The sequence below is a fragment of the Pimephales promelas genome, chromosome 9, assembly GCF_988280905.1.
Source record: "Pimephales promelas chromosome 9, fPimPro1.hap1.1, whole genome shotgun sequence".
NCBI classification, from domain to species: Eukaryota; Metazoa; Chordata; class Actinopteri; order Cypriniformes; family Leuciscidae; genus Pimephales; species Pimephales promelas.
Genome location: NC_142777.1, coordinates 833,732 through 854,593, shown reverse-complemented (window position 1 = coordinate 854,593; position 20,862 = coordinate 833,732). Strand labels below are relative to the sequence as shown.

The window sequence follows — 20,862 nt, the reverse complement described above, 5'->3', positions numbered from 1 at the left end:
TTTTCAATTGTGGGAAATAATGCAGCCTAGATTATTTTAAATCGAAAAGATGTTTTTAACCACGATTAGGATTTTACAGTAGCCTAGCAACGACTATTATAATGCATTTTGGCAGAAAATGTGGCTATTTAAACATCTACTTATTTATAAATTCGTATGATATTGATATTCAAGTACTAGGCTCCTCTCCGTCCACTATAGTCTGTGAAGGGTTTATTATTCGATTAAAGTTCCCTTTTATTTCCTTCCCAGTGGAGGTCCAGACAATACACAGTAAAATTGTATATTTTCATGATTTGTTATCACAATTTTTTATATTTTGTCACATCAACTTAAATAATGAATGTGGTTCAGATAACACAATATTTTGAGTTTCTATGTAGCCTATTATTAAACCAATCTCATGTATTAACACAAATACAACCAAGGCAAGCCAGGTAACTTACTTGGAACTGGAACATTTATACATTTCCATCGAGTCATCAGTTTTTTCCAATATTTACCAAAAAAAAAAAAAAGCAAATGTTTCATCAGGCTATTATAGTTACATTTAGATACCTCACTGTAAATATATATATATATATATATTCATGATTTGTTATCACAATCACAACTTTTGATCCCTTGTAAAAACTTACTTAGGCTAGTTAATTAAAGTGGTTCAAATAGGCGTAACACAATATTTTGAGTTTCTTTTCGTGTCAACTCAAATATTTTATTTCAATGAACTCAAAATTTGAAGGCAACCAGGTCACTTGCTTTTTTTAATTAAACCAACAATAGGCCTACTTTTTTTCTTTTTTACAGTGTTATGGCACATATTTATTGAAGCTTGTTTCCGCCACAGAATAAAACATTTTTAAAAGTTATTGCGGCTTTTTATCTCACAATTCTAAGATCAAAAGAAGTAAAGATGCTCACAATTCAGAATTGTGAGATAAAAAGTCACAATTACCTGACGGGGATGGGACTCAGATGGGACTGGGATGGGACTTGGATGGGACTGGGATGGGACTGGGTCCGGACGGGGGTGGGATGGGGGTGGGAGGGGGTTGTGACGGGGATGGAACTGGGATGGGACTCAGATGGGATTGGGATGGTATTGGGATGGGATTGGAATGGGACTCCGATGGGACTGGAATGGGATGAGACTGGGGTGGGACTCCGATGGGATTGGGGTGGGACGGGGATGGGACTGGGGTGGGACTGGGATGGGACTGGAATGGGACAAGGATGGGACTGGAATGGGACGGGAATGGGGTGGGACGAGGATGGGACTCAGATGGAACTGGAATGGTATGGGACTCAGATGGGACTGGAATGGTATGGAACTCAGATGGGACTGGGATGGGATTGGGACAGAACTGGGATGGGACTGGAATGGGACTGGGGTGGGACTGGGATGGGATTGGGATGGGACGGGGATGGGACTGGGATGGGACTGGGTCCGGACGGGGATGGGACGGGGGTGGGAGGGGGTTGTGACGGGGATGGAACTGGGATGGGACTCAGATGGGATTGGGATGGTATTGGGATGGGATTGGAATGGGACTGGGATGGGACTGGAATGGGATGAGACTGGGGTGGGACTCCGATGGGATTGGGGTGGGACGGGGATGGGACTGGGGTGGGACTGGGATGGGACTGGAATGGGACAAGGATGGGACTGGAATGGGACGGGACTGGGGTGGGACGGGGATGGGACTCAGATGGAACTGGGATGGTATGGGACTCAGATGGAACTGGGATGGTATGGGACTCAGATGGGACTGGGATGGGATTGGGACAGAACTGGGATGGGACTGGGGTGGGACGGGGATGGGACGGGGATGGGAATGGGGTGGGACTGTAAAATATGGGACTGGGATATTCCCCTTTTTAATGTGAGATGAACACAGATGAGCGCAGGAACCGGAAGCGTCTGCAGTCTCAGTGTGATGATGACCCAGTGCTGCTCTATGTTATGCAACTGACGTCCAGAAATAGCTCTTCCTCTAAAGCCAATAACTGCTGAGATCAGCGATTCGCATCTCAGAGGGATATTTATAACCCCATCCAGTCCTCCATGACATCAGTTTCCACACAGCGCTCCGAGAGATACGGGCTTTCCACTGTCCTCAGATCAACTACAGATACAGAGAGAGAGAGAGAGAGAGAGAGAGAGAGAGAGAGAGAGAGAGAGAGGTTCCGTTCAGCAGCAGCAGCATGAAAATGAGCTCCTGATTTTTTGCTTTTTAAATGTTGTTTTAAGACAAGACAGACAATCAATTTTTATAAACATTTATAAAATAAGACCATCTGCAACATTTTAACAAAAGGACATTGAACTGATCAAGAAAATTCAGCAGAAGACACCTAGCTGACAACCAACAGACAGAAGGCTGACAGAAGGCTTAAAGGCCTCACAACTGCCACGAGAGAGAGGAAAAGAGAATCTCCGAGTGAGTACACAAAATATCTACAATCAACCACCTGTTTTGGAGAAAGATTTGCCCCAAAACTGATTTAATTAATCTACAATATAAGGGCTAACTCCAGTAGATATAAATATTCATAAAACAACAACAAACTGCCAGCAACTGTCAGAATATTTGAAAAATGACGGAATCAATCCCTGTAACATACCCATCCAAAGCTACCAATGAGATCCTTAAGAAAAAACATAAAGAAAAGCTCCTCAAGGACAACCCAGAAACCCTGTACTCCGACTTGTACAGGAATGGAGAGGTCAGTAACATCATATTCTACACAGAAGACCCCGAAGCCTGGCACTCTGCAATCAGACATCATTACCCCTCAGTGATTAGAAAGGGCATCAGTAATGGATGGAAACTACAGATTAAAGAAGAAGAGGATCCAGATTCAGATGTCACAATAACAGCAAACCTTTATAAAAATGGGACTGTAATGATTCAGGGGAAGCTGAAACAATTTGAAAAGGATTTCCTGCAAATTAAAGTAAAAGCTCAGCTGAACAAGACCAGTCCTAATACACAGAAACGTGCAGATGACCCCTCGACCTCCAGCCATCAGTCCACAGCTGAGCAGTCCAGAGACGACAGTGAGGAGATCTCCCTTCTACACAGCATCATCAACGACATGAAGGAAAAGTTCAGGGAGATGGAGATGGAGCTGGTGCAGCTGAGAGAGGAGGTGCATAGAAGTGAAGTAGTGAAGGAGACTGATCCAACAGAGAAAGAAGCGGATTACAGGAAAGAAATAGAAATCCTTAAGAAAGAAACTCAAGAAATGAAAAAACAGGGAGAAGAGTACAGCAATCAGATATCTGAAATGAGGGAAGAGTTGAGAAAGCTGAGAGAGGACAGAGAGTCCCACACCATACACCGGTCGGCTGTGGAGAAGCAGCCGACACAGAGAGGAGAACAGCAGTGCTCAGAGGAGACTCGTCCTCCAGTGAACACAGAGACCAGCACCAGCAGCCCTCCTCCAGCAGACTCCCACAGTCAGACACAGCCGCAGATTATACTCCTCATGGACTCCAACGGCAAGTTTATCGATGAAAAGAGACTTTTTCCCAGAAAAAATGTCAAAAAAATATGGTGCCCAAACACACAGAAGGCCCTGGAGCTCTTGTGTGAAGAAGAGCTGGGTTCCCCCAGTCACATCATCATCCACACCGGCACCAACGACCTCCGAGCTCAGCGAGAGAGAGTAGCCACAGCTCTCATAAACGTGACTGAGAAGGCATCCTCCAACTTCCCCAACTCCAAAATCATCCTGTCCACCCTACTACTGCGCTCGGACTTCCACCCAGACACCATCAGGCATGTAAATGCTAGAATTTCCAGAGACTGTGCCCTAAAGCCCAATGTACACCTGGCTCAGCACCCCACTCTGAATCTCAGCAGCCTGTACGACCACGTCCACCTCCACAGAAGGGCAGTCCCTGTGTTTGCCAAAACCCTGAAGGACATCGCACTCAACCGCAGCTCCAGCGCACCGCAGCGACTTCACGGACACCCCATAGAGTTACTGCAAGGACACCCCCCTAAACACCACCCCCTCCACCACTTCAGCTCTGACCGGAGGAACCCCACGACAGGCTCTGTGTTCCCCCCTGGAAAACACCGCATGACCAGGCCTGAAGCCCCCTCGCCTTCTCATCCACATGATCATCATCAGCAGCAGCAACAGCCGGACAGACGGAGCTACGCTGAAGCAGCCGGCAGATCCCTGACCCACTGCAGCCCCAGCACAGCCCACAGCCAGACGGACTCATCTCCATCCAGAGACCTCACTAACATCCAGCACATGCTGACCCTGCTGTGCTCACATCTCATGGGTTAGAAAAAAAAAAAAAAAAAAAGAAATGTATGTATGAGTGTGTATGTGTGAGAGTGCGTTTTATTTCTACTTATTTTAAATCAGATTTTTAGAAACATGCATTATTCTTAAAAAAAGTAGTGTATGGATGTGTATGCGTGTGTGTTTATATATATGTGTGTGTGTGTATGTGTATATATGTGTATACATGTGTGCGTGTGTATGCGTGGGTGTTTCTATGTATGTGTGTATGTATGTATATATATATATGTGTTTACTTTATACTCATTTTATCCGATTTTTAGAAACCTGATATTACTTTATGTATGTGTATGTGTGTGTGTATGGCCATGTGTATGTATACATATATAATATGAATATGATATCTTTGAATATCTATTTGACACATTTAACTTAATTTCATAATATTTTTATGTAAAATTCTTCTTGATTTATCAATTCCATATACTGATGTCTGTCTTGTTTTGAAATAACTAATGTGATTATTTAATGAGCTCATATTCCCTGAAAGTCACATGTTGGAACATTCAAGGACTGAGGTCCTCCGTTTTTGGTATCAAGAGCCAACATTCAGACTTTAAAAAAGAAATTATGGATTCGGATATAATAATCCTACAGGAAACATGGAATGTTAGAGATTTGTCCACTGGCTGCCCAATTGGATTTAGAGAAATAGTTTTACCATCCACAAAATTAAAAGGGGTGACTCAGGGCAGAGAATCAGGGGGAATGCTGATTTGGTATAGAGCACACCTCATAACCTCAATCACAGATATACAAATCGGAAAAAATAACATTTGGTTAAAAATCCAAAAAGACATTGTCTCCACAGACCGTCATATATTCTTGTGTGCTATGTACATTCCCCCAGCCGAGTCCCCCTATTATAATGAAGAAACCTTCCCCATCCTGCAGGAGGAGATCAGCCATTACCAAACTAAAGGGAGTGTGTTAATATGTGGCGATCTAAATGCCAGAACTGGAAATGAACCAGACTTTGTTAAGGGAAACAAATATGTCACAAACACCAGCCTCCATCTGCCCTCATACCACCTAAGACACAATTATGACAAATTAACAAACAAAAGTGGGAAAATCTTACTAGAGCTGTGTCGATCACTGGGCCTGTATATAGTGAACGGTCGTATACGGGGAGACTCTTTTGGGTCCTACACCTTTAACTCTTTCTTGGGCAACAGTACTGTAGACTACTTCATTACAGACATTGACCCAGTGCATCTCAGGGCATTCACAGTCAGTCCTCAAACACCTCTGTCAGACCACAGTAAAATTACACTATATATAAGACAAACTCGTCCCAATGAATCACACCGACAGCCCTCCCACTTACTGAAGCTGCAACCACCCTACAAGTGGACAAAGAACAGCACAGAAAATTATCAAAATGCACTAGAAAGTAAAATGATCAACTTATTATTAGACAAATTCATAACAAACACATATTCACAAAATAAATTAGGCATAAATCTGGCACTTAGTGACATTTCCAAAATATTCCACCAATCAGCATCCAAATGCAATTTGAAAAATAAATCATCAAAAAGGAAAACAAAAAACAACAAAGAAATGTGGTTTGACAGCGAGTGCAAAAATATCCGATCAACTGTACGCAATCTTTCAAATCAAAAACACAGAGATCCTGACAATGAAGAACTCCGCCATCAGTATCACGAAACCCTTAGACTGTACAAACAAACTCTTAGAGTCAAAAAGGAACAGCACACAGAACAATTATTTCAAGTAATAGAAGAGTCAATACACACCAGTAACTTCTGGAACAACTGGAATTCGCTCTATAGACCACAACAGGAAGAATTGGCCATTCAAAATGGGGACATTTGGAGGACACACTTTGAAAATCTGTACAAAACAACTGAAACAAATCCTGCTCGAAATGAATTAAAAACCAAATTAGAAATCCTGAAAGAGAAAATTAAAGACAATCAGAACCCCCTAGATTTCCCAATCACAATAAAAGAGCTTACAGAGAGACTACATGCTTTAAAACCAAACAAGGCATGTGGCATAGATGGGATATTAAATGAAATGATCAAATACACCAACGAAAAACTCAGAACTGCAATTGTCAAATTATTCAACATTATTTTGAGAGTAGGATATTTCCCCGACACCTGGAACCAAGGCCTAATAACTCCAATATTTAAACAAGGAGACAAATATGAGCCAAACAACTACAGAGGCATATGCGTCAATAGCAACCTGGGGAAAATATTCTGTTCGATTATTAATATAAGACTGCAAACATTTCTCAAAACCCACAAAATTCTGGACAAAAGTCAAATTGGATTTCTGCCCAAACACAGAACATCTGACCACATTTACACACTTCACACGATCATTGATAAACATGTATACCAAAATAAATCCAAAATCTTCGCTTGCTTTATTGACTTTGAGAAGGCTTTCGATTCGATCTGGCACGAAGGACTCTTCCTAAAACTACTGGAAAATGGGATTGGAGGGAAAACATTTGATTTGATCAACACCATGTATAAAAACAACACATGTGCTGTAAAAATAGGGAATAAACGAACAGAATTTTTCTCCCAACAAAGAGGAGTCAGACAAGGTTGCCCATTGAGCCCCACTCTATTTAACATATATATAAACGAACTAGCCAAAGCATTAAATAATTCCACTGCCCCCGGCCCAACCCTGACCCAATCAGAAGTTAAATGTCTCCTCTTTGCAGATGATTTAGTCCTTCTGTCTAAAACACAAGAGGGACTACAGCAGCTCCTCAACGTCGTAGAGACATTCAGCCAAACGTGGGCTCTCAAAATTAACTTTGCAAAAACTAAAGTAATGATCTTTCAAAATAGATCCAGGTGTAGGGAAAATAAATACATATTCAGAGCAGGAAACCAAGTCCTCCAACACACCCATGACTACACATATCTGGGTCTGAAACTGAGTTCAACAGGGAACTTTAATCTGGCTGTGAATGAGCTGAAGGCAAAGGCAATGAGAGTCTTCTACATGATTAAAAATACAATTAGACATGAAATTCCAATTCGAACCTGGCTAAAAATCCTAAAAGCAATAATTGAACCCATTGCTCTGTATGGCAGCGAGATATGGGGACCTCTAAAAACCCAAGATTTCTCAAAATGGGAAAAAGAAGAAATTGAAACTCTGCATACCCAAATTTGCAAAAACATCCTAAAAGTGAACAGAGCGACACCAAACAACTCATGCAGAGCTGAATTAGGACAATACCCCCTGTTGATCAGCATCCAGAAAAGAGCTATAAAGTTCTACCAGCATCTAAAGCACAGCGACCCGAGCTCATACCAGGCCGAAGCCCTGCGGTGTCAGGAACAGAACCGGCCCCGAAGCGCACTCTCACAGCTGATGCTTAAACTACAGCCCGACCCGCACAGCACTGTCTGCTGGCCCAACCAAATTATACAATTACAAAAACTAAATTACATTAACTATTGGAAAGATGCTACTAAATCACAAAAGAAGATGGAACTCTATTTAAACCTCAAAAGAGATTATAAACCAGCAGAATACCTGAGCTGTGTGAAAGAGCATAAAGTGAGAAAGACCCTGACCAGATACAGGCTGAGTGACCACAGTCTGGCCGTAGAGAGAGGACGGCACCGGCAGAGATGGCAGCCGCGAGAGCTGAGACTGTGTTCACTGTGCTCTCAGAGAGAGGTGGAGACAGAAGAACACTTCCTCATTTACTGTGATCATTATCACAGCATTAGATCAGAGTATTTCTCTAGATTCCAACAACTAGATCCAAATTTTATGGCATTGCCAAATTCAGAAAAATTAATTCATATTTTGGGAGAAAACTCCAGCTCAATCACAACAGCAGCAGACTATGTAACAGCCTGCCACAAACTACGAGAGTCAGCCAGTGGACAAAACTAAAGTCTGAAAGTTGGTTAAAAAAAAAAAAAAAAAAAACTTTTTTTTTTGTTTGTTTATTTGTTTATTTATTTATTTTATTTATTTGTTTGTTTGTTTTCTGATATATATGCATGTATTTCATGCATTTGTTTACTGATTCATTTACTGATTATTTGTTCATTGCCTATGTAATGGCCAATGCTTTGGCAATACTGTATAAGTCATGCCAATAAAGCTCATTTGAATTTGAATTTGAAATTTGAGAGAGAGAGAGAGAGAGAGAGAGAGAGAGAGAGAGAGAGAGAGAGAGAGAGAGAGAGAGAGAGAGAGAGAGAGAGAGAGAGAGAGAGAGAGACAGACAGAGAGAGAGTGAGTGAGTGACCAACCCTGAACTCTTTTTTTTTTTTTTTTTGTAATTCAACTTTTTTTTATTGTTCAACAGTCAAAACATCAGAGTACATCACCACATTATTCCGTAATCACTTTAGCGATTACACACTCCGCCACTAGTCCCCATCAGTGGAATACAACCAAAACAAAAGCACATGAAAATTAAACAATTATTAAACAGTCCTATTTACACCATTTTTATATGCTGCCAAAAATGGTCCTCTTACGCTATATTTAATCTATATAAACCTCATTGTGTGACTGTGTGTGAGAGAAACTGAGTGTGTGAGTGAGAGTGAGTGAGACTGTGGCGTGCTATCAACACGCATAATCGCTTTTCAGCGTGTTTATGAACGCCGTTGACTTAACGTTATATAAATTTATGACTTACCTCAACCCCGTCCCTAAACCTACCCGTCACTGGGGTTAATGGCATTTATGACTGTTCTCCTACCATCCTAGGAAAAAAAAAGATCGCTTCCCAGATGTAGATCTACATTTTGCTTCGTTTCGCTCGGACATTTGACGGACAGAGACACGCGGAATCACTCGGACGTTGATGGCGTAGACATACACGCGGATAGCTCAAAATGTGTAGAGAGAACACGCCACTTGACTCGAAAGTGGCGTGTATGTTTACGCAAAAGTCATGATGTCATGTTGGTGAGTGAGACTGAGAGAGACTGAGACTGTGAGTGAGACTAAATTCATAAAAGGGGGAAATTCCTCTTAATATATTAATATAATATAATATTAAACTTTAGAAAGACTAGTTTACAGTGTCCTCCATGTAGTTCCTACAGTAATAATAACTATACATTATATAAAATGTATTAAATCCTACAGTAAGGACACACTTTTACGCAGTAAACGTAATTACACTAACAACATCAGTTACACTTGAGGTGTCACTGTTACAGTGTAATAATTATACATTAATCACCTGTGCTCGTACTATAGGGTTAGGCTGAGGGGTTATTCATTTACTGTTGTTACCACAGGAAGCACATGTACGGAGGCGTATTGCATTCACTTGAAGAAAAAAAAATCTACTCTGTTTTTCTGAATTAACGAGTTAATTTTTCATGAGAAAAACGTTTTTGCTCTGTTTTTCTAAATTAATGAGTTAATTTTTCATGGAATTTTTTTTTTGCTCCGTTTTTCTGAATTAACGAGTTAATTTAGAAAAAACAGAGCAAAAACTTTTTTTCTCACGAAAAATGAACTCATTAATTCAGAAAAAACAGAGCAATAACTTTTTTTCTCACGAAAAATGAACTCATTAATTCAGAAAAACAGAGAAAAACTTTTTTTCTCATGAAAAATTAACTCATTAATTCAGAAAAACAGAGCAAAAAAATTTTTTTCTCATGAAAAATTAACTCGTTAATTCAGAAAAACAGAGCAAAAAAATTTTTTTCTCATGAAAAATTAACTCGTTAATTCAGAAAAACAGAGCGAATAAAATTTTTTCTCATGAAAAATTAACTCATCAATTCAGAAAAAAAGAGAAAAAAAATTTCTCATGAAAAATTAACTCAATAATTCAGAAAAACAGAGCAAATAAAATTTTTTCTCATGAAAAATTAACTCATTAATTCAGAAAAACAGAGCAAAAAAAATTTCTCATGAAAAATTAACTCATTAATTCAGAAAAACAGAGAAAAAAAATTTCTCATGAAAAATTAACTCGTTAATTCAGAAAAACAGAAAAAAAAATTCTAATGAAAAATTAACTCGTTAATTCAGAAAAACAGAGCAAAAAAAATTTTTCTCATGAAAAATTAACTCGTTAATTCAGAAAAACAGAGCAAATAAAATTTTTTCTCATGAAAAATTAACTCATTAATTCAGAAAAACAGAAAAAAAAATTCTAATGAAAAATTAACTCATTAATTCAGAAAAACAGAGTAGTTTTTTTTTCTTCAAGTGAATGCAATACGCCTCTGTACACACGTGACGTGGACACTGACCATAAAATAAAGCGTTACCCAAGAGGACCTTAAATGAAACTGTAGCTGCAGAAGCATCGTCAGATGTAAACACACACACACACACACACACCTGTCGTTCATCAAATCAGTTTATTTTAGTTTGTGAGTAACATGATGGATTTTCCCAACCCGTCCAGAATCATCATCATCCAGACGCCAGATAATCACACACTCTGGGTTCTCCATCTTCTATCATTCACCTACACGTGAGACAAAGGTAACCCAAGAGACGAAGAAAACAAAAGAAAGAAAAGCAGCCCAGGTCACAGGTCACAGGCAGACGGGACGCGTGTCACGCCAGCGCAGCAGATATTAGCATGTGTGTGTGTGTGTGTGTGTTGTCCTTCAGTTACCTCAGAAAGTGCCACTCTTCATCAGTCTCGGGGTAGAGGTCACGTACGGCGCTGTCCATGCCACAGTCCGCCGTACTGAGTAACTTCAAGAACGCTAGGCTAGCGTCGCGCGCTAGTTCACTTCAGATCCCTCATAGTGCCTGGGTCAGGGTTTAGGGGCAGAGTCGAAGTGAACGGCTTTACGCCCGGGACATCGGTCACACTCTCTCTGAGTGACATTTACCAGCAACCAGAGCCAATCAGGAGCGAGTCTCAGCGCACGCCTCGCTACGGCCCAACAGAACCATCGCTCGCCGTCGGGCCGAAGCGTGCCGTTCGTGAGATTCACCCTCAAACTGCCATTAAACGGACACCTGGTCCTGTGTGATCGTGATTGGAAGCTGCTGCTGCTGGACAGGATATGACATCACAGTCCACTGACCTGGCTCTCTGGGCTGGACAGGTTAGAAGCAGAAAACACGTCTGTACAGCGATCCATGATTTAGTAAAAACTCCATTTGAATAGCAAAAACAATTGAAAAAAAACAAACGTATTAGACAAACACAACTCACAGTACATTCACAAAGAAATATTAGCAGATCTCGTGTCCTACAAGTAAGGCAGTACACTAGAAGCTACGGATCTAGCTGGCGGTCTCCCAGCATGCCTCACTCAGGACAGAAAACATCTGGTTTATATGGGAAATCTAGGTGTGTGTGTGTGTGTGTGTGTGATGGTCTCGTCCTCCTATGGCTTCTGGAGTAATTCTAGAACCGAGGCAAGAGTGCCTTAGTGTTTGGGTTCAGGAACACTGTCTGGAAGTGTGTGTGTGTGCGTGTGTGTGTGTGTGAGAGGGGGAATGGGAGCGTCAGATGATCAGTTCAGGAATGGTAACAAAGATTGCGTTTCCTTTTTAGTTACGGAGAAAGTTTCTATGCTATTGGACGGTCATGTGACCGTCAGCGTCCTCAAGAGCGCTTGAGGAGGCGTGTGATTGGCTGTGAGCGCCGGCTTCTCTCGCAGCGAGGGATGAAGAGGAGGATGAGGAGGGGAACTTTCACACTGGAGACGGATTCAGGAAGTCCATCAGTCCTTCCGTGCTTTCCTGTTTCTGGGAGACCTTCTCAGAACGTCGTCCTCAGATTTCTGCAACACACACACACACACACACACACGTTAGTGATGTTATTTCAGGATGTACTGAACAAAGCTACTTATATTTACTTGATCATCCAGACATGAGTGTAAAATATGATCAGATGTGTGTGTGAGATCGATCATTGGCTACACACACTCATAATGCACTAATGAGGTCGTAATGGGACTAGACTAACACATGTGAATGCAATACATCATTATTTCACATGTCAGGCTTTACAGGGTTAAACGAGCCGTTCACATGTTGAAGTGTGTGTGTGTTTTACCTCGTGAGATGTGCTGTTGTCTTTGTGCTCGCCCTCGGCCTCCTCCTCCGCTTCTCCTGGCGAGTCCTCCTCTTCTTCACTCTTCTTCTCTTCTGAGGAACACACACACACACACTCATTCAGTCCGAGAGACGAGGAAGAGTGTGATGCGGGTACTGTGAGCGCTCACACGAGCAGATGAAGAGATTAACGCTGCAGTGTGTGATGTTTAGCAGACAGACGTGACTGTGTTCAGTGTTTGTGTTATGTTAGTATGTAGATTAGTAGGGCTGTCAACACTAGTCGTTTAGTTGACTAATCGGGCGATGCCGTCTTGGTCGACTGACGTTCTTATTGGTCGACCAGTTGCGTTTTTTTTAACCAATAGAAAGAATTTTTTTAAAGAGCGCCTATCATGGATTTTTGAGAATGACCGTTCATATGGTGTGGATTATAGCTCTAATGCTACGTTCACACCTGACGCGTCTAGTTTGACGCTTGACCACTTTGTGTTAATTCGCGTGTCAAGAGCGAAACTGGCGAGCGTAAAAACAAAAGTTTGAAGCGAAATTTATGCGCGTGACGCGCGTCAGAATCGAAATCCGTTGACGGCCATTGTTTTTATGTCGACCGAGCATTCATCGAGAGAGTTACCGCTCTGTATTTACTCTGGAGAGCAGAACAGCAGATCATCGTCGCCGTATATTTGTGTCCACCGGACCCTTCGGAGCCGAACCGTTTGGCGAGTTTCACCATTTGCTCGCTCCAGGAGCTGCGCTGGATGACGGCCGCTGTCAGCGGTACTTCCGTCTGTCCCGCGCCCAGTTTGATGACCTGTTGTCCCGCATCACAGCGAGGATCACCCTCGCCCTCATCCATCTAATCTAGCTGTCATTTATTTTTGTTTTGATGATAAATAGAGCCAGCCTTCAAAAGTTATTAACCTGTCCTGTGATTTTTTTCTCTCTCTCACGTCCAGACACGACTTTATGCACATATGTTGATTGTCTTTACAACATAATACTATTTCTAGATATGGAATGAATAACATTCAATACAAAATGAACACGTCTCGTATATAGAAATAATGTTTTAAGTGATAAAACATTTGCTTTGTTGTGCATAATCCCAACATGCATTTAGTCATATTAACAAAATAATTTATTGAAGCATCCAGACACTTCACCACGTGAGCAAGCAGCTAGGCTCCTGATTGGTTAACGCGGCGCGAATTCACGCCAAAGTTCAGATTTTTCTGCCTCGGGTGGCAGACGCGAATTCGCATCAAACGCGTGAATGCACAAATGGCACTAACTGAATCATTCGCGCGTAACGCACTTAACGCGCCAGACGCTCAATTCGCGCCGCAGGAATTTTTCACGCGCGTAAAGCGTCTTTGCATTGACTTAACATTGAAATCATTCGCGCCTGACGCCCTATTCGCGTCCGGTGTGAACGTAGCATAAGGGAATGAACACATCCTGCAAAGATTTATATCTGAAAGTGCACCGTATTTAAAGTTATTGTCTTTCAAAAGTGAGAGTCGACTCTGAGTCTATGAAATGAATTGTTTTTGAAACGAGTCATTAGCTGGTTCGTAGTGACAGAGAGGTCATTGGCCGACGGAAGGGTAAACTTGAAGTCTACACACTCAAACACTTCATCATCGCATCATGTCGAGAAGATGCTGTTCTACAATGCAAAGATAGTTCAGCCACTTTGTTTCCATTGTCCAGGGACGAGCATGTGACGAATCAGTGGTTAGAGTTTATCATTTTAATTACAAATCATTCAAAAACATAAATGAGTTCAAATGTGGATTCGCAAGCGGTTGTTCCTGAAGGAGGGCTCAGTAACTCACTTACCCAGTGTATATGGATCAGCTTCCTCCTTCGAATCACAACCTGTAAGTATTATTAATAATTGTTGCTTTTATGGGTTTTGAACGGTTTTGTAACGTCGGGACGCGAGGCAGTGTGTGCGCAAGTTACGCTCAGCGCAGCTTCTAGGTCTCCAATGTCAATTTTTTTTAAATATATGTGAAATGTTTTTTGCGTCTTGTAGTACTGCAGTGCTTTATCGATATGTTTATGCGTTATGCTAACAAACAATAACTGACTGGGTCATCTGACCAATCACCGCCGATTAGCGTCACGCAAAGGAGTGGTTTGGAAAAATGAGTCGTTGTACGAATCATTTGGGAGTCGGTGAGCAAATCAGTTAAAAATAAATGCATATTATAAGACAAATAAAGTGTTTATCCTTGCATGCACGTTAAACAGTTTTTGGGAACTCCTAAAACAAAAATAGGAACATTTCAAACGCTATGATAGGGGCTCTTTAACGATTTACTCCTTGATATTTATTCCTTTATATGCATATATATATAACTGAGTTCTAAATATAATTAGCCTATGTTTTCGCACTAATAGTATTCTCACTATTACGGATGAAACTACTTTTAGATCTAAACTTAAAACCCACTTATTTAGAATGGCTTTTAATACGCAGTAGTGGTGGGACAATGTCTTTTTCTTGTTTATGTTGTTATATGTATCTATACTTGTATATTGGGCTGTTTTATCGTGTTTTATTACTTTTATGATGTGCAGCACTTTGGATTCCTGACGGTTGTGTAAAGCGCTATAGAAATAAACGTTGATTGATTGATGTTTTATCCCCAACTTTAAATGCTTTATTTTAGGCTATTTTTGTAACAGCGCCACAGTTTAGCGCACAAACACATAATACACTCGGGAACGCGCCTGTGGCCGGCTGCGCGCTCAGTAAGCGATATAGTTTACTTGTATTCATTCAGTTAGAAGGCTACTTGTTTTGGTTTTTATACATTATGTTTTTATCTCGATGCAGCGTGGACGCACTTGGGAAAAAAAAACAAAAAAAAAACAAAACGTGTCGCACCACGACCGCGTTGCTCTATTCTGAGTACACACCCCGCGCCTCTACATTTGAATCGACCTTGAGCGCACAAAAGACGTGAGCAGTTTCTTTAACGGCTTTATCATGCTGACTCAATAGATTGTGTTTTCTTGATACGTTTGTTTTTATTTGTACACGACACATTTGAAAATTGCAACAAACCGAAAATAAACCTATACACATTCCTACAATACAGACTATTATTATTCGGATTGTTTTTTAGGCTATTTGGGTTGTGTGTGTTTGTTTTAAAACGCCTAGATCAGCTGGACGAAAGTAAAGGAGAATATACAGCCTGTATAAACGAGAGCTTTTGTTATAAACATATAGCGGTTATATGTTTGTAGCGTGTGGTGTGGTCAGGTGCGCGATTGCGACCGTCAGGACAGAGCTCCTCAGTTTGCAGTTAAAAAAATCTGTTAATTTGCAAAGAATTGTATTATTATTATAGTTTTATGTATTTTAGATGTTTTTCGTTGTTGTTTTATAAATGCTCAATGACAATTGTTAAAAAAATGTTCAATCAAAACATCACGTCTTTTTCTCTCTTTTTTTTTTTTTAGTCGACTAATCGTTGCGCAGGAAAGACTGAGGATTTCTTTGGTCGACTACAGCCCTGTAGATTAGAATGAGGCGTTTCTCTCTACACACACTGTGTTTCTACGGTGGCCCTGAATGGACACACGCGTTTTGTCACTGTTGTTCTTCGTGATGAGAAGCTGCTAAAGTCAGCGAGTAAAACACTGACACATATTTTCAATAACATAATTTCACTGAATAATTAAGTAAACAACTTATTAATTTATCTTTATAAAGAATCCTCATTGTTTAACTGGCGAGATGACATCACTTCCTGTTAGCCGGCTGCAATTCACAACCTCACCACTAGATGCCACTAAACATCACACACTGCACCTTTAACAGTGAAGTGATGTGTGTGTGTGTGTGTCAGACCTGGCTCTTCCTCCTTGGCCTCCTCCTCCTCCTCTTCATCCTTCACGTCCGGCTGAGGCTCGTCGGTCTTCTTGTATTCAGCAGCGGCGGACGCCGGGCTCTTCTGCGAGACACAGGAACACAGTTACCTCACAGGTCAACACTCGGGTCACACACGCGCACACACACACACACACACACACACACACCTTCCCAGTGCAGCAGAAGACGATGATGAGCACCACAGGCAGAGCCACGGTGAGGACGTACACGATCCAGAGCCACGGTCTCTCTTCAGCAGCCGTGATCATCTGAGTCATCAGACCCGGCTGTCAACACACACACACACACACACAAACACACATGGACAATAATCAGTGTCTGGTTCAGGGTTTCTGACGCGGACACACACACCTCGCTGGTTCACCATGTGACATGCTTTATGTGCACGGATCGATTTGTACAAGCGACTAAAAGCCTAAACGAAACACTCCTGTGTGAATTCCTGGTGTCAAACGTGAGGATTATTAAAGAGAGTGTGTATTGTTGTGTGAGCCGCCTCGAAGTTTACACGCAAGGCATGCTGGGGGGCGGCTTTGGGGAGAAGGCATCTGCACCGGAGGAATTCTCATCAAATCCGGCTAATCCCAGCATACACTGTGCTCGCGGAGCCATGCCCATGTGACCCTCGCTCATGTGTGGATCAGTCATGTGACTCTACACCCCACGAAGAGCTTCACCATTCCCACAGAGGAAAACCAGGACAGAATCCTGGAATCACTCAATGGAGTTTACAGGGAATAACTCCAATAAAACAGGAATATGACTGTGCTTTTAAACAAATCATGACATGGACTAGCGTCTGCTAATACTAATACTACTATTGTACAGTGTTCAAAGTATTAATAATCATTTTTTAAAGGAAACGTCACTTTTTCTACCATATGCTGCAATTCAAACGCTAAATCTCTGCTGTGCCGAAGTGATGACATCACTCTGTAGGACGACCCGGAAGCTAGCGGCGCATGGGTTCCCTCGGTCCAAAAGCAATGCATTTTCCCCGCAAAAAATACGATCTGTGTTGTGACCCTTACACGTTTTGTCTATCAAGATAATCTTTACATATTAATCCAAAATTTATACATTTTGAAGCCTATATAAAGATTTAAAAAAAACACAATCAGACACAATAAAGTTTAATAAAACACAAGCAGGTTATAACTGTGTGTTCTGTGTCAGAGATCAAAACGTGAATCATATTTAGAGGTTTTGTTCACCACAGACCTTATTTCAGGCGATTTAGCAAAAATCCCAGACTTTAGAGCGAGGGAACCGTAGTGCTAAAATGCTAACTCACTTCCGCGTTTCGGCCTACAGAGTGACGTCATAACTTCAGCACTCTATTGGTCTGATGGAGATATTGATATTTAAACCCAAAAAGAAAAACTCTGTCTGTTATTACTCGCCCTCATGTTCAACGCCGCAAACACGCACACACATGAGAGAGAGAGAGAGAGAGAGAGAGAGAGGGGTTTACCTCGGCCGCCCCCTCGGCAGCCTTCTTCAGGCCCCAGCCGTCGTTGGCCCAGCGGTCCGCCACACTGCGGTCCGAGCTGATGAAGAAGTTGTCGAAGAAGATGTCGGAGGACATGGACCAGAGCTCCAGCCCCACGGCACTGAACGCACTCATGCGGAACGGGTGCAGGTCCTCGAAGAAGTCCGGGTTCGGGATCTTCCTGGGCTTCCACACACCCTGACACACACACACACACACACACACACACACACACACACTCAGGGTTAGAGCTGTGGTTTTATAAGGATTCATCATGCAACACTCTCTATTAATTATCAATGATTTGAACACTTTGGCCGACACGATAACTCTTCATGTTTAAAGCTGATAGCCGATATTTCGGCAGATAAACATGAATCCGATCCCATTTCTCAGAGCCTGACCACAAAAACAAGAGTCACCATTAAAACCCTGTCCCTAACACACTTTATAATGATGTTTCCTGTCCCAAACACACTTTATAACGATGTTTCCGGTCCCTAACAGACTTTATAACGATGTTTCCTGTCCCAAACACACTTTATAACGATGTTTCCTGTCCCAAACACGCTTTATAACGATGTTTCCTGTCCCAAACACGCTTTATAATGATGTTTCCTGTCCCAAACACGCTTTATAATGATGTTTCCTGTCCCAAACACACTTTATAACGATGTTTCCTGTCCCAAACACACTTTATAACGATGTTTCCTGTCCCAAACACACTTTATAACGATGTTTCCTGTCCCAAACACACTTTATAACGATGTTTCCTGTCCCAAACACACTTTATAACGATGCTTCCTGTCCCAAACACGCTTTATAATGATGTTTCCTGTCCCAAACACACTTTATAACGATGTTTCCTGTGCCAAACACACTTTATAACGATGTTTCCTGTCCCAAACACACTTTATAACGATGTTTCCTGTCCCAAACACGCTTTATAACGATGCTTCCTGTCCCAAACACGCTTTATAATGATGTTTCCTGTCCCAAACACACTTTATAACGATGTTTCCTGTAGGGGTGGTTAATCTGTCTGATTTCCCGATTCGATTCGATTACGATTATTGAAGTCTCAATTCGATTACAGTCGATTTTCGATTATTAACGATTCTCGATTACCGATTATTGATTTTCCATTTCACAACAGTAAACGAAAATACACTAGATCAACATGTGATTATATTAGCAGCAGCAACATTTTGGTATTAATTGCACTTTTTATTTGTTTGATATTCATTGAAAATATAATGATGGTTAGTGAGGACATGCAAACATGCTTGTTGTCTACTACTTAGGCAACTCATTATCTTTACATTTATTAACTTTAATTTTTTTTCCAAAAGCAATTTTGTTGCATTATAATGCAAATGCACCTGGTTCTATTAATTGACAGCATTAAAATGTATTTTGTGATTTCCTTCAATTGAAAATATTTGAAGCAAGTTTGGGGGACTTGAAGGGCACCCGATTCAGAGAATCACCTAGAAATTCAAAAGAACAGCATTTATCTGAAATGGAAAGCTTTTGTAACATTAAACAATACCGTTCAAATGTTTGGAGTCGGTAAGAATTTTTATTTAATTTTTTGGACAAAAGAAAAAAGAAATCTATACTTTTATTCATCAAGGATAAGTTAAGTTGATCAAAAGTTAAAGTACAAGACATTTATAATGTTACAAATCGATTATCTGAATCTTTTGTGTGTGACTATAAATAATTTGCTTTAAAAGTACAAATTAATGACCCATAAAGAATTAATGCACAATATATTTTATTAACATAACATTACAAAGAACGACCAGGAAAATAAATGTTTGCTTGAACTAGGAGCATACTTGTAGTAAATAAATAATATAACGACTGGTGCAGCCGAGTGTTTTTCCTCCTCTGGCTGGAAAGGTGTCATATGGCTTATCATATTTGTCGTGTTTCCGTCATTGGTTTTATTCCACAAAGCGTACAACTAGTGCGGCTCTTGTCCAGCTCCTTTCCCCCTTCAACTTCAGAAGCCAAAATATTTCCAGACGTCAGCTTTTAACCTAACAAGGAAAGTGTTGGATCTCGCGTGCCATCTCATCTCTGTTATGTGCATTGTGCACGCCAGTGACGCCACAGACGGTCCCGCCACTGCACTTCCGCGCTTCAGAGTTCCGTCTTTCGCGTTCCGTCAATATTACGTTATTATAAATACATATAATTTTTTTTTTTTGAAATCGATTTTTTGACATTTGTGAATCGATTCAGGATCGTCCACGTCCGCATCGCGATGCATCGCGAATCGATTTTTTTCCCCACCCCTAGTTTCCTGTCCCAAACACGCTTTATAACGATGTTTCCTGTGCCAAACACACTTTATAACGATGTTTCCTGTCCCAAACACGCTTTATAACGATGTTTCCTGTCCCAAACACGCTTTATAACGATGTTTCCTGTCCCAAACACGCTTTATAATGATGTTTCCTGTCCCAAACACGCTTTATAACGATGTTTCCTGTGCCAAACACACTTTATAACGATGTTTCCTGTCCCAAACACGCTTTATAACAATGTTTCCTGTCCCAAACACGCTTTAAAACGATGTTTCCTGTCCCAAAAGCACTTTATAATGATGTTTCCTGTCCCAAACACACTTTATAATGATGTTTCCTGTCCCAAAAGCACTTTATAATGATGTTTCCTGTCCCAAACACACTTTATAATGATGTTTCCTGTCCCAAACACACTTTATAATGATGTTTCCTGTGCCAAACACACTTTATAACGATGTTTCCTGTCCCAAACACACTTTATAACGATGCTTCCTGTCCCAAACACGCTTTATAATGATGTTTCCTGTCCCAAACACACTTTATAACGATGTTTCCTGTGCCAAACACACTTTATAACGATGTTTCCTGTCCCAAACACACTTTATAACGATGTTTCCTGTCCCAAACACGCTTTATAACGATGCTTCCTGTCCCAAACACGCTTTATAATGATGTTTCCTGTCCCAAACACACTTTATAACGATGTTTCCTGTAGGGGTGGTTAATCTGTCTGATTTCCCGATTCGATTCGATTACGATTATTGAAGTCTCAATTCGATTAC

General features: G+C 41.1%; 1 protein-coding gene across 1 annotated transcript in view; it reads right to left on the bottom strand.

Moving 5' to 3' along the window:
• Positions 1 to 11,416: 11,416 nt before the first annotated feature.
• The window catches only part of canx (calnexin), a 31,494-nt gene continuing 22,048 nt past the window's right edge, over positions 11,417 to 20,862 (bottom strand). The window contains exons 11-15 of the mRNA XM_039653733.2: positions 17,745 to 17,960; positions 16,417 to 16,536; positions 16,229 to 16,331; positions 12,356 to 12,447; positions 11,417 to 12,077 (exon numbers count right to left, since the gene is read on the bottom strand). Of these exons, the coding sequence (XP_039509667.2) occupies positions 12,018 to 12,077; positions 12,356 to 12,447; positions 16,229 to 16,331; positions 16,417 to 16,536; positions 17,745 to 17,960 (591 nt within the window). The 3' untranslated portion in view covers positions 11,417 to 12,017. The remainder of the gene's footprint in view (positions 12,078 to 12,355; positions 12,448 to 16,228; positions 16,332 to 16,416; positions 16,537 to 17,744; positions 17,961 to 20,862) is intronic.